Below are 12,883 nucleotides of genomic sequence, written 5' to 3'. Positions count from 1 at the left end.
AGGCCCGAAACGTCAGCCTTCCTGCTCCTATGATGCTGCTTGGTTTACTGACAGAGTTAATTCTGTTTTTATCTCTACAGATCTGCTGAGTATCTCCAGTACTCTGTGGTTGCTCCAGGTCCTGTACAGACTGATGAATTTTGCTGAGGATGAGCTGTGCAACGACCAGAAAATTGCAATCTTGCTGTAACCGATTAAAAGGGTGTGTTATAAGTTGACAGGGAAACATTCTGATGAATGGACAATCTAAGACAGGAAACATTGCAGCCTTAAGATTATAAGTGTAGTCACATTTTTTTCCCTCAACTGGGATCATGGCAGTCCTAATAACTGAACATCAGAATGGATCATTTTAATCAAACTGTTGTGACACACATCTCGAGGAGGCAGGACTTGAACCCAGGCCTCCTGGTACCAATTGACCAAGAGAATGCTTAAGAATCCTGCAGACTAGAAGCCTCTGACTATTTCATAGAATCCCCTACAGTGTGGAAGCAGGCTATTTAGCCCATCAAGACTGCACTAACCCTCCAAAGAGCATCACATCCAGATCCACCTCTCTACCCTATCCCTATAACTCCACGTTTACCATGGCTAACCCACATAGTCTGCACATTCCTGGACACTATGGGCAATTTTTAGCATGGCCAATCCACCTAACAGGCACATCTTTGGACTGGGGGAGGGAACTCATGCAGAACAGAGGGACAGTGTGCAAACTCCACACAGTTTCCTGAGGGTGGAATGGAACCTGCTTCACCGGTACAGTGAGGCAGCAGGACTAACCAATGAGCCACCAGGCCTCCCACCACTGTGGGGAAGTATTAGTTGTGCAAGAATTAGCATGAAACAAAGTTAATCAAGGGACAATCTCTATTAACTGCACCAATCAGAACTGCTGACCAAAACAATTCCAAAGTGGGCTGATTTCTCCATTAATGGGAAGTAATTGGAGGCTAAAAGGCAAAGTCCTGCTCTCTTATTACAGACAGAGATGACTGGTTGTGGTTTAACCTGAGGGTCACCATGCCTTGGGTAATGGGAGCGATTGAGAAGGAGAGTCTTTCATGGTAAGTTCAGCCAGTACAGGAACTGAACACTGTTGACATCACTCTGCATCTCAAACCAGCTGTCCAGCCAACCGAGCTAACCAACCCCCAATGACTGCATGCCTATTAAAGGCATCAAGGGGTATGGGCAGAAAGTGGGAATGTGGCATCAAGATTGAGAATCAGCCATGATCATATTGAATTTCCATGCTGTATGTCTCTATGGCTGAATGGCATGTTCCTACTCTTAATTTCTATGTTTCTCTTAGAGACAAAAAAAAAACCCTGCAGATGCTGGAATCCAAGGTAGACGACCAGGAGGCTAGAAGAACACAGCAGGCCAGGCAGCATCTGGAGGAAAGGAGAAGTCAACCTTAGGCTATTACCTTTCTTCAAGAGTGGTGGCCCGGAAGTAAACTGAACCTTGGTCTAATCTGTGCCATTTGTGGATTAGTGGACAGTACTCTGAGTCAGAAGTTTGGATGCTGAATTTACACTCATTTGTAGTTCAGCTGGGCCTCCAGTACAGTACTGAGGGAGTGCTGCAGTTTTGGGACGTTTCACACAAGACATTAACCACTGCTTCTCAAGTCAACATAGAAGACTCAATACCCCTCTGGCAAAGACGAGCAAGAGAGCATCACCAGACAAATGGCGATCCCTCAACCAACACTATGAAAGCAGACTATCTGGCAATACAAACACATTATGGTTTGGAACGGGGTAACAAGGTGTAGAGCTGGATGAACACAGCAGGCCAGGCAGCATCAGAGGAGCAGGAAAGCTGACATTTTGGGTTGGGACCGTTCTTCAGAAATTTTACACACAGTGCACTCCCACAAACAGCAATGTGATAATAAGTAGATCATTTAGAGGGTGTTTCAGTGCTGGTTGTGAAAATACACTCGGTCTTTGACTAATGCCAACAGATCGTTTATATCCAGAGAATTAGAAGGTGGACATGGCTGAAGTCTAACGTTTCATTGGAAAGATGGCACCTCAGACAGTGCAGCACTCCTTCAGTGCTACTTCTGACCAATGTGGAGGTACACACTCAATGGACTGTATACTGCATGATCCAACCCAATTAGCTGGGAATAGGCTTCTGCATGCATCATCATTTGGCACTGCAACCTTACAAGGCTCCAGTTGCCAGCTCAATGCCGCCAAAAGCGAAGTGTTTGCAGCTCAGGGGTGAGGCTGCGGGGCGCCACGTCAATGCAGCAATGTCTCCAGCTTCCACGGCGCACGTGCTGCCTCCCATCGGGGCTGCTATTGGTTCCGGGGTCTGTCAATCAGCAGCTTTTTCCGGTGGTTCCTAGCAACCGCCATGGAGACGAAAGACGCCGGAAGAGTCTGAGACACAACAAAGGAGGACCAGCCCGAAGCCAACATGAATGTAAGTGATTCAAGTGAACGGACCCTCTCTCTTCAGGGGGATTTGTACAACATTTACAGAAATGTAGATTGAAGAACATAAAGACAGCATGTGTGGAGATTACCAGGTTTAAGGGGATGTCTTATTTTGAGATTTAAAAATAAACCTATTCTGTTCAATGGCCAAGGCTTTCTGTCACCCTCCTTACCCAAAATGTGATCGAGTCCTCCTTCAGAATCGCACTTAACCTGATGGCAGTTAGTACAGATTTTACAGCATTGCACATGATGATGGTGGGGAGGCAGGTTCAGTAAAAGACTGTGTAATTTTCAAAAAGGAAGAAAGCGCAGGGTCATAGGGAGAGTGGAGCTAGGGGAGATGCTCATTTGGAGAGCTGGTGCAGACACGATGGGCCGAATGCCCTCCTTCTGTGCTGCAATAATTCTGTGATGGTGTGACATTCAATGTAATGTACGAATGGATTGCATTCTCCGCAGCCTTGAGTGCATCCAAAACTAAAAGAACCACAGACGCTGTAAATCAGAAACAAAAACAGAAGTTGCTGGAAAAGCTCAGCAGGTCTAGCAGCATTAGTGGACAGAAATCAGAGTTATCATTTCAGGTCCAGTGACCCTTCCTCAGAACGGAGGGTCATTCAACCCGAAACGTTAACTCAGCTTTCTCTCCACAGATGCTGCCAGACCTGCTGAGCTTTTCCAGCAAACTCTGTTTCTCATGACCTAACCCACAGCAGACCCTGTTCTATTTTTTATCTTTGCTCTTTGACCAATAATGATTCCAAGATGTGTCAATGTCTCAAATTTAAATCCCTCCACTCCCACTCGCTTTCCCTGTCTCTGTGATTTCCTCCAGCCCCACAACTATTTGAGATTTCTATACTCCTCAAATGCAGGTTTTTGACCATCAGAAATAGTTAGAACTGCCGATGCTGAAGTCTGAGATAACAAGGGGTGTGGAGCTGGATGAACACAGCAGGCCAGGCAGCATCAGAGGAGCAGGAAAGCTGACGTTTCGGGTCGGGACCCTTCTTCAGAAATTGGGGAGGGGGAGGGGGCTCTGAAATTAATAGTGGGGGGGTGGTGTTAGCAGGTAGATAGTGGAGCGGATAGGGAGAAGACAGACAGGTCAAGAAGGCGGGGATGAGAGGGGGTGCTGGCCTTGGGATGAGGTCAGGGTGGGGAGATTTTGAAGCTAGTAAAGTCCACATTGAGACCATTGGGTTGTAGGGTTCCAAGGCGGAATATGGCGTGTTGTTCCTCCAGTTTTCGGGTGGCATCGTTGTGACACTGGAGGAGGCCCAGGATGGGTATGTCACCCAGGGAGGAGGAGGATGGAGCTGAAATGGTTCGCGACTGGAGGGTGTTGTCGTTTGTCACGAACTGAGCACAGGTGTTCCACAAAGCGGTCTCCGAGCCTCCACTTGGTCTCCCCGATGTAGAGGAGGCCACATCGGGAACAGCGGATACAATAGACCACATTAGCGGATGTGCAGGTGAACATCTGTTTCATGTGGAAGGATTTTTTGGGGCCTGGGATGGAGGTGAGGGGGGAGGTGTAGGGGCAGGTGTAGCACTTCCTGCAGTTGCAGGGAAAGGTGCTGGGGGTTGTGGGCCTAGTGGGGAGTGTGGAGCGGACATGGGAGTTTGACCATTTTGATTTCAATCACTTTATCACTGGTAGCCATACCTTTAGTATCCAGGCCCTAGACCCTGGAAAGGGTCTGGCAAGTTCTGGAGCACAAATCTTCAGTACTATTGGCAGAATGTTGTGAGGGCTCATAGTCTTTGCAGGATCCAGCGCCTTCAGCTGTTTGTTGATAACATGTGAAGTGAATCAAATTGGCTCCAGACTGGTATGTGTAATGTTGAGAAGCTCAAGAGGAGGCAAGATGGCTTGGCACCTCCAGAGCTGCAAAGTTTTGCAGACGCTTCTTGCCTTCTGTACTGACATAACGCACACACTGCTGGACTCCCTGATCACTGAGAATGGGAGCAGTTAGGGAGGTTCCACCTTCAGTTAGTCATTTAATTGCCCACCACCATTAATGAATGGATGTGGCAGGACTGCAGACCCCATCAGTCTACACTAGGTCATCAGTAAAGTGGTGTCATCAATAGGCAAACTCTCTGCTGGTTGGAGTCACACCTGGCACCTAGGAAGATGGCTGTGAGATTACTTAATGCTGCCTGGCACATGTTGCTTCCACTTCTCGACATGCAGACCTTCCAGTGTTGTATCTTCACCAGGCTGGTTCCTCAATTTTAGGCATGCCTGGTGCCTGGCATATCCTCCAGCACTCTTCACCAATCCAAATTGTAGAGAAATGATCTAACATTGGCATGGAGGGATTTCAAGGGAAGGTGAAAATCTTTAATTGTTCTTATTCATTCACGGGATGAGGGCAGCGCTGGCTAGGTCAAAATTTATTGTCCATCCCTAATTGTCCAGCTAGCAGTTAAGGGTCAACCACATTGCTGTGTGTCTGGAAACACACGTAGGCCAGACCTGGTAGGGATGGCAGTTTCTATCCCTGAAGGACATTGGTGAACCAGATTTTTTTTCGACAATCAACAATAGATTTATGGTCATCATTAGACTCCTAATTTCAGATTTTGAATCGAATTAAAATTCAGCCATCTGCCAGGCTGGGATTTGAACCCAGGTCCCCAGAATAATACCTGGGTCAGCAACCATACCACTTGGCTTTTGCCTCCCTATCTGTGGGACGTGGTGAAGTATTGGAGGTTTATTACATGAGGATTGCTTAGTAGAAAAAAGTGGTCTGGGATTTGTGCTCAACAATGAAACAATAGCACTCAAAGCTGCCCACAAGGATCAAGCAATCTCTGCAGCCTGATTTCCCCTTATGTAATGGCTGAGTATATCTGGCGCCACATCATGGAATCTCTCAGTGAGTGGTGATGTCAGCAAGCATCCAGGCAGCCAATCAAATCAAAGTATTCATTCACAGCGAACCCAGGAAGCTGAACATACTTAATCTCATCACTTTTAATTTACACTTTCTGTGCGTATTGTATTTGTTTATGACTGGATTAAGACGGAAACTAACAAGTAAACTTTACAAAATTTTTTGAAGGAATGTGGGGAATTTTTCTCATCATTTCAGGGGATTCATATTTTATACGTGATAGTAGGAACTGCAGAGTCAGAGATAACACAGTGTGGAGCTGGAGGAACACAGCAGACCAGGCAGTATCAGAGGAGCAGGAAAGCTGACGTTTCGGGTCGGGACCCTTCTTCAGAAATGGGGGAGGGGGAAGGGAGCTCAGAAATAAATAGAGAGAGGAGGAGTGGGCCCGGGGAAGGTAGGTGGGATGGTGATAGGTGAGTGCAGGTAGGCAGTGGTGGGGATTGATCAGTGGGATGGGTGGGGCAGATAGTTGGGAGAGAAGATGGACAGGTTGTGTCAGGTCAAGGAGGCGGGGATAAGAGGGAGGGTTGGTCATGGGATGAGGCCAGGGGTGGGGAGATTTTAAAACTGGTCAAGTCCACATTGAGACCCTTGGGTTGTAGGCTCCCGAGGTGGAATATGAGGTGCTGCTCCTCCAGTTTCTACGTGGCGTCGTTGTGATACTGAAGGAGGCCCAGGATGGATATGTCGCCCAGGGAGGGGGAGGGAGGAGTTGAAATGGTTTGTGACTGGAAGCTTTTGTCGTTTGTTGCGAACAGAGCGCAGATGCTCTCCATAACTGTCTCCAAGTCTTTGCTTGGTCTCACCAATGTAGAGGAGGCCACACTGGGAGCAGCAGATGCTGTAGACCACATTAGCAGATGTGCAGGTGAACCTCTGTCTGATGTGAAAGGTTTGTTTGGTTCCTTGGATGGAGGCGAGGGGGGAGGTGTAGGGGTAGGTGTAGCACCTCCTGCGGTTGCAGGGAAATGTGCCGGGGGTGGTGGGGCTAGTGGGGAGTGTGGAGCGGATGAGGGAGAATAGAAGGCAGATAGAGGTGGGAGGGAAATATATCCTTTGTAGTGGTGTCGGATTGCAGGTGGCGGAAGTGGTGGAGAATGATGCGTTGAATCCGGAGGTTAGTGGGGTGATAGGTGAGGACAAGGGGGATTCTGTCTTTGTTTTTGTTGCAGGGAGGGGGTATGAGAGCAGAGGTGCAGGAAACGCAAAAGATGCGGTCAAGAACATGGGCTTGGGGTTGGGGTGGAAGGTATTAGTAAAGTTGATGAACTGTTCAAGCTCTTCGTGGGAGCCCAAGGTGGTGCTGATACAGTCATCGATGTAACAGAGGAAGAGGTGCGGGATGGTGCCAGTGTAGCAGCGGAAGAGGGACTGTTCCATGTATCCTACGAAGAGGCAGGCATAGCTCGGGCCCATGCAGGTACCCATGACCACCCCCTTTGTCTGTAGGAAGTGGGAGTAGTTAAAGGAGAAGTTGTTAAGGGCAATGATGAATTTTCACCCCAACCTCAAGTTCACCTGGACCATCTCTGATACCTCCCTCTCCTTCCTGAATCTCTCTGTCTCCACCTCTGGTGACCGCCTCGAAACCGACATCTATTTCAAGCCCACCGACTCCCACAGCTACCTAGACTACACCTCCTCTCACCCACCTTCCTGCTCCCAATTCCTCCACCTTCGCAGCGTCTGCTCCCAAGATGGGGCATTCCACTCGCGAACATCCCAGATGTCCTCGTATTTCAAGGACCACAATATTCCCCCCTTCAGTGCTTGAAAATGCTCTTGACCGCATCTCTTGCGTTTCCCACACCTCTGCTCTCACATCCCCTCCCTGCATCAAAAGCAAAGACAGAATCCCCCTTGTCCTCACATATCACCCCACTAACCTCCATATCCAAAGTATCATTCTCCACCAGTTCCACCACCTACAATCCGATCCCACAACCAAAGATATATTTCCCTCCCCACGCCTATCTGCCTTCCGTAGGGACCGCTCTCTCCGCGACTCCCTCATCCGCTCCACACTCCCCACCAGCCCCACCACCCCGGCACCTTTCCCTGCAACTGCAGGAAGTGCTACACCTGCCCCTACACCTCTCCCTTCACCTCCATCCAAGACAGAGGTTCACCTGCACATCTATCAATGTGGTCTACTGCATCCGCTGTTCCCGCTGTAGCCTCCTCTACATTGGTGAGACCAAGTGGAGGTTCAGAGACCGCTTTGTAGAGCACCTGCGCTCTGTTCACGACAAACGACAACACCTCTCAGTCACGAACTGCTTCAACTCCCCCTCCCACTCCCTGGACCACATGTCCATCCTGAGCCCTCCCCAGTGTCACAATGAAGCCACCCGGAACTGGAGGAGCAGCACCTCATATTACACCTTGGGAGCCTAAAACCCAATGGTCTTAATGTGGACTTGACCAGTGTCAAAATCTCCCCACCCCCGGCCTCATCCCATGACCAACCCTCTCTCTCATCCCCACCTCCTTGACCTGACACAACCTGTCCATCCTCTCTCCCACCTATCCACTCCTCCCACCTCACTGACCAATCCCCACCGCTGCCTATCTGCACTCACCTATTACCATCCCACCCACCTTTCCCAGCCTGAACCCTCCTCTCTCTATTTATTTCAGAGCCCCCTTCCCCCCTCCCCCATTTCTGAAGAATGGTCCTGACCCAAAACGTCAACTTTCCTGCTCCTCTGATTCTGTCTGACCCGCTGTGTTCCTCCAGCTCCACACTGTTATCTTCACATTTTATAAGTAGCTTTTCAGGGCCATTGATTGCATTTAACATTAATTATGTCAGCCTACAATTGAAAACCATGTTACACCAAATTTAACAAGATGGAATACATTCAAGAATTTTACAGTGAAACTAATTTCGCAGAAGTCAGACTTTTAACTAAACCATGTTGAGTTTGCAATTGAATGGGAACCTCCAATGTACTCAGTGGATGCATGTCATTTCACAGATTATAAATTTTACCTTTGCGCACATGTGGACTCGCTATCAGTTTTAGTGGATTTGTGACAGTGACAGATCGCTCATTACTGCCAGAATAGTGCAAGTGATGGATGGGCAAGTCAACTGGACTGAATTTAGTCCTAAAGCCTTATCTCCCAGAGGCAAAAAATGGGAGCTGGCCCCTATGCCTATAAACATTAATTTCCATCTGCTATAAATAGAAACGCCTTTCATTGTTATTGTAGACAAGAGAGTTTAAAATTGCAGACAAGAAGCAAATTGTTGGAGAAACTCAGTGTTTGTGGAGAGTAAACAAAGTTAACATTTCAAGTCCAGTTGGATCTGACAGCACGGAGTTAAAACTTCATTAGTTCAAACTGCACACTAATCCAACAGAGAAATGTTTAGAGTTCATTGGTAGTACAGGTCATCTGTTGGGTAGTTCATCCAAACCATTTTACTGGGATTACTGGCATTTTTTAAGTGTACAGTTTTGTCTCTGACTTTTACTGTTTTAATTTCTACAGGTCCCTAGCAGGGAGAATGAAATGGCGGCATCTCGACCCATAACACCTATTGACTTGAAACCAACACCCAAGGTGAAAGACAGAGTTCGGTCTAAAACACGCTTAAGGTCAGCAAAAAGAGTCAAATCTGGAGGTGAGTTTTTTTTTACTATCAAATGGGATGTAGACATCACCGGCAAGCCAATATTTGTTGTCCCTTCCTAATATCCCCTTAACTGAACAACCATTTCAGAGGGAGTTAACCCAGTGCGGAGCTGGAGGAACACAGCAGACCAGGCAGCATCAGAGGAGCAGGAATGTTGGCGTTTCGGGTCGGGACCCTTCTTCAGAAATGGGGGAGGGGGAAGGGAGCTCCGAAATAAATAGAGAGGGTGGTGGGGCTGGGGAAGGTAGATGGGATGGTGATAGGTGGGTGCAGGTAAGCAGTAGTAGGGATTGGTGAGTGAAGACGGAGGGGCGGATAGGTGGGAGAGAAGACGGACAGGTTGTGTCAGGTCAAGGGCAGAGGTTTGTGTGGAGTCCGCCACATTGCTGTAGGTTTGGAGACACAGGTAAGTCAGGCAAGGTAAGAACGGTAGATTTCATTGACTGTCGGCAATTTGTGAACCAGATGGGTATTAACAACATCCCTGCAGTTTCCTGGTCATGATCACAGATGTTCATTTGATATTCACCGATGTTATATGTAGAGAATGGGAGAATAAGGATGTAGAAGTGATGCTGCAATTATACAAAACACTGGTCAGATCCCTCTTGGAATACTGTGAACAGGGCACAGACAGGAAACGTGGGGAATTTTGAGTTATGTGACAAAACCTTTAGGTTTTGTGACCCTTATCCGCACACTCTCCTAAGTCTATTGTAACACAACAAATCAATGTCGGCCACAGCCAAAGTTAACTAATAAATCTGCTGCCACCTGATTGCCAGATCAATTTCCTAGTAGTTTTGTTTGCTCCTAGTGGAGTGCCAGTCATTCCCAGCAGAGGCCTATAGGTCAGTACATATATGTTGGAGAAACAAAACCTCCAATTCCTCAAACTGACCTTATCTTTGCAATTTCACACAAAGGCGATTTAGCCAAATAATTACAGCTAGGTATGAAATATGAATTTGAGATAAAGAGCATTTTATGTTTATTCCTATATATACCAATGAGCTTAGGAAACATTGAAACATAGAAAACAGGGGCAGGAGTAAGCCATTCTGCCCATCAAACCCGCCCTGCTCTTCTACATGATCCTTGCTGATCCTTTGTCTCAAAGCCATGCTCCCGTTCTCTCCCCTTGACACATTTAGCCTCGAGAAAACTGGTTATTTCTTTCCTCAACCTTCTCCTCATCCCTTTTCTGTCTGTACCTATTAATTGTTTTCTCTCATTGTTTTAAGTTCCCCTTGCAGGATGGCCATCTAACTTCGTTCTGGCTTCTCTAAAATACTCTTATTCTCAGACAACAAGGTGCAGGGCTGGATGAACACAGCAGGCCAAGCAGCATCAGAGGGCAGAAAGGCTGACGTTTCAGGCCTAGACCCTTCATCAGAAAAGGGGGAGGGGAAGGGGGTTCTGAAATAAATAGGGAGAGAGGGGGAGGTGGATAGAAGATGGATAGAGGAGAGGATAGGTGGAGAGGAAACAAACAGGTCGAAGAGGCGGGGATGGAGCCAGTAAAGGTGAGTGTAGGTGGGGAGTTAGGGAGGGGATAGGTCAGTCCAGGGAGGATGGACAGGTCAAGGGGGTGGGATGAGGTTAGTAGGTAGGACATGGGGGTGCGGCTTGAGGTGGGAGGAGGGGACAGGTGGGAGGAAGAACAGGTTAGGGAGGCGGGGACGAGCTGGACTGGTTTTGGGATGCGGTAGGGGGAGGGGAGATTTTGAAGCTTGTGAAGTCCACATTGATACCATTGGGCTGCAGGGTTCCCAAGCGGAATATGAGTTGCTGTTCCTGCAACCTTCGGGTGGCATCGTTGTGGCACTGCAGGAGGCCCAGGATGGACATGTCGTCTGAGGAATGGGAGGGGGAGTTGAAATGGTTCGCGACTGGGAGGTGCAGTTGGTTATTGCGAACCGAGCGTAGGTGTTCTGCAAAGCGGTCCCCGAGCCTCCGCTTGGTTTCCCCGATGGAAAGGAGGCCACACGGGGTACAGCGGATGCAGTATACCACATTGGCAGATGTGCAGGTGAACATCTGCTTGATGTGGACAGTCTTCTTGGGGCCTGGGATGGGGGCGAGGGAGTAGGTATGGGGGCAGGTGTAGCACTTCCTGCGGTTGCAGGGAAAAGTGCCGTGTGTGGTGGGGCTGGAGGGAAGTGTGGAGCGGACAAGGGAGTCACGGAGAGAGTGGTCCCTCCGGAAAGCAGATAAGGGTGGGGAGGGAAAGATGTCTTTGGTGGTGGGGTCGGATTGCAGATGGCGGAAGTGTCGGAGGATGATGCGTTGGATCCGGAGGTTGGTGGGGTGGTACGTGAGGACGAGGGGGATTCTTTTTTGGCTCTTATTGCGTGGACGGAATGTGAGGGATGAGTTGCGGGAAATGTGGGAGACACGGTTGAGGGCGTTCTCGACCACTGAGGGAGGGAAGTTACGGTCCTTGAAAAATGAGGACAACGAGATGTACGGGAGTGGAATGCCTCATCCTGGGAGCAGATGCGGCGGAGGCGAAGGAATTGGGAATAGGGGATGGCATTTTTGCAGGAAGGTGGGTGGGAGGAGGAGTATTCTAGGTAGCTGTGGGAGTTGGTGGGCTTGAAATGAATATCGGTTTCTAGGTGGTTGCCCGAGATGGAGACAGAGAAGTCCAGGAAGGGGAGAGAGGTATTAGAGATGGTCCAGGTAAACTTAAGGTTGGGGTGGAAGTGTTGGTGAAGTGGATGAGCTGTTCGAGCTCCTCGTGGGAGCACGAGGCGGCGCCGATACAGTCATCAATGTAACGGAGGAAGAGGGATTGTTCCAGGGATTTCACAAGCTTCAAAATCTCCCCTCCCCCTACCGCATCCCAAAACCAGTCCAGCTCGTCCCCGCCTCCCTAACCTGTTCTTCCTCCCACCTATCCCCTCCTCCCAACTCAAGCTGCACCCTCATCTCCTACCTACTAACCTCATCCCGCCCCCTTGATCTGTCCGTCCTCCTTGGACTGACCTATCCCCTCCCTAACTCCCCACCTACACTCACCTTTACTGGCTCCAACCCCGCCTCTTTGACCTGTCTGTCTCCTCTCCACCTATCTTCTCATTTATCCATCTTCTATCCGCCTCCCCCTCTCTCCCTATTTATTTCAGAAACCCCTTCCCCCCCCTCCCTTTTCTGATGAAGGGTCTAGGCCCGAAACATCAGCCTTCCTGCTCCTATGATGCTGCTTGGCCTGCTGTGTTCATCCAGCTCTCCACCTTGTTGTCTCAGACTCTCCAGCATCTGCAGCTCCTACTCTCTCTTCTCTTATTCTCACATCTGCCACTAGGTGGCAGTGTTCACCAGTAGACCAAGTCTCCTCTTAATTCAAGCCTTATGTAAATATTAGTCTGGTCTAGTATAAGCAAACCCTTTCCTGGAGATTATGTGGACATGGTCATCGGATTGCATTTATTGTCCAGCTCTAATTACCCCTTGAGAAGGTGGTATTGAGGCCCACATCCTGTGGAAAAGACATAGCCAGACACCAAAGGTACTTAATACAGTCTAAAATGTTCAACAGTATTAGAAAAGACTAGAGTTATGGAAAACGTAGCAGTCAATTTGCACACAGCACGCTCTTTTAAAATACACTGACGGAATACCAAAAAAAATTGATTATTGTGGCATCACTTTGTGGATCACTACGGCCAGAACGTCAGGGAATGATCACTTTCTCTGTTATGAACTGCCATGGGTTCTTTAGAATCCATCAGAGAGCAAAAGGTTCAATGACTCATTAACCAGTACAGCCGATGTGACAGTGTGGCACTCCCTCAGTACTGACCCTCTGACAGTGCGGCACTCCCTCAGTACTGACCCTCTGACAGTGCGGC

At 48.6% G+C, this 12,883-nt stretch overlaps 1 protein-coding gene across 1 annotated transcript in view; it reads left to right on the top strand.

Annotated features, from left to right (window-relative positions):
- Positions 1-2,433: 2,433 nt before the first annotated feature.
- LOC109924763 (dynein axonemal intermediate chain 3-like) overlaps positions 2,434-12,883 on the top strand; it is a 31,458-nt gene continuing 21,008 nt past the window's right edge. Inside the window, exons 1-2 of the mRNA XM_048601565.1 lie at positions 2,434-2,448; positions 8,882-9,014. Coding sequence (XP_048457522.1) covers positions 2,443-2,448; positions 8,882-9,014 — 139 coding nt within the window. The 5' untranslated portion in view covers positions 2,434-2,442. The remainder of the gene's footprint in view (positions 2,449-8,881; positions 9,015-12,883) is intronic.

The sequence above is a fragment of the Rhincodon typus genome, chromosome 10 (assembly GCF_021869965.1).
Source record: "Rhincodon typus isolate 14 chromosome 10, sRhiTyp1.1, whole genome shotgun sequence".
NCBI classification, from domain to species: domain Eukaryota; kingdom Metazoa; phylum Chordata; class Chondrichthyes; order Orectolobiformes; family Rhincodontidae; genus Rhincodon; species Rhincodon typus.
This window is presented reverse-complemented; position numbering and strand designations above follow the sequence as displayed.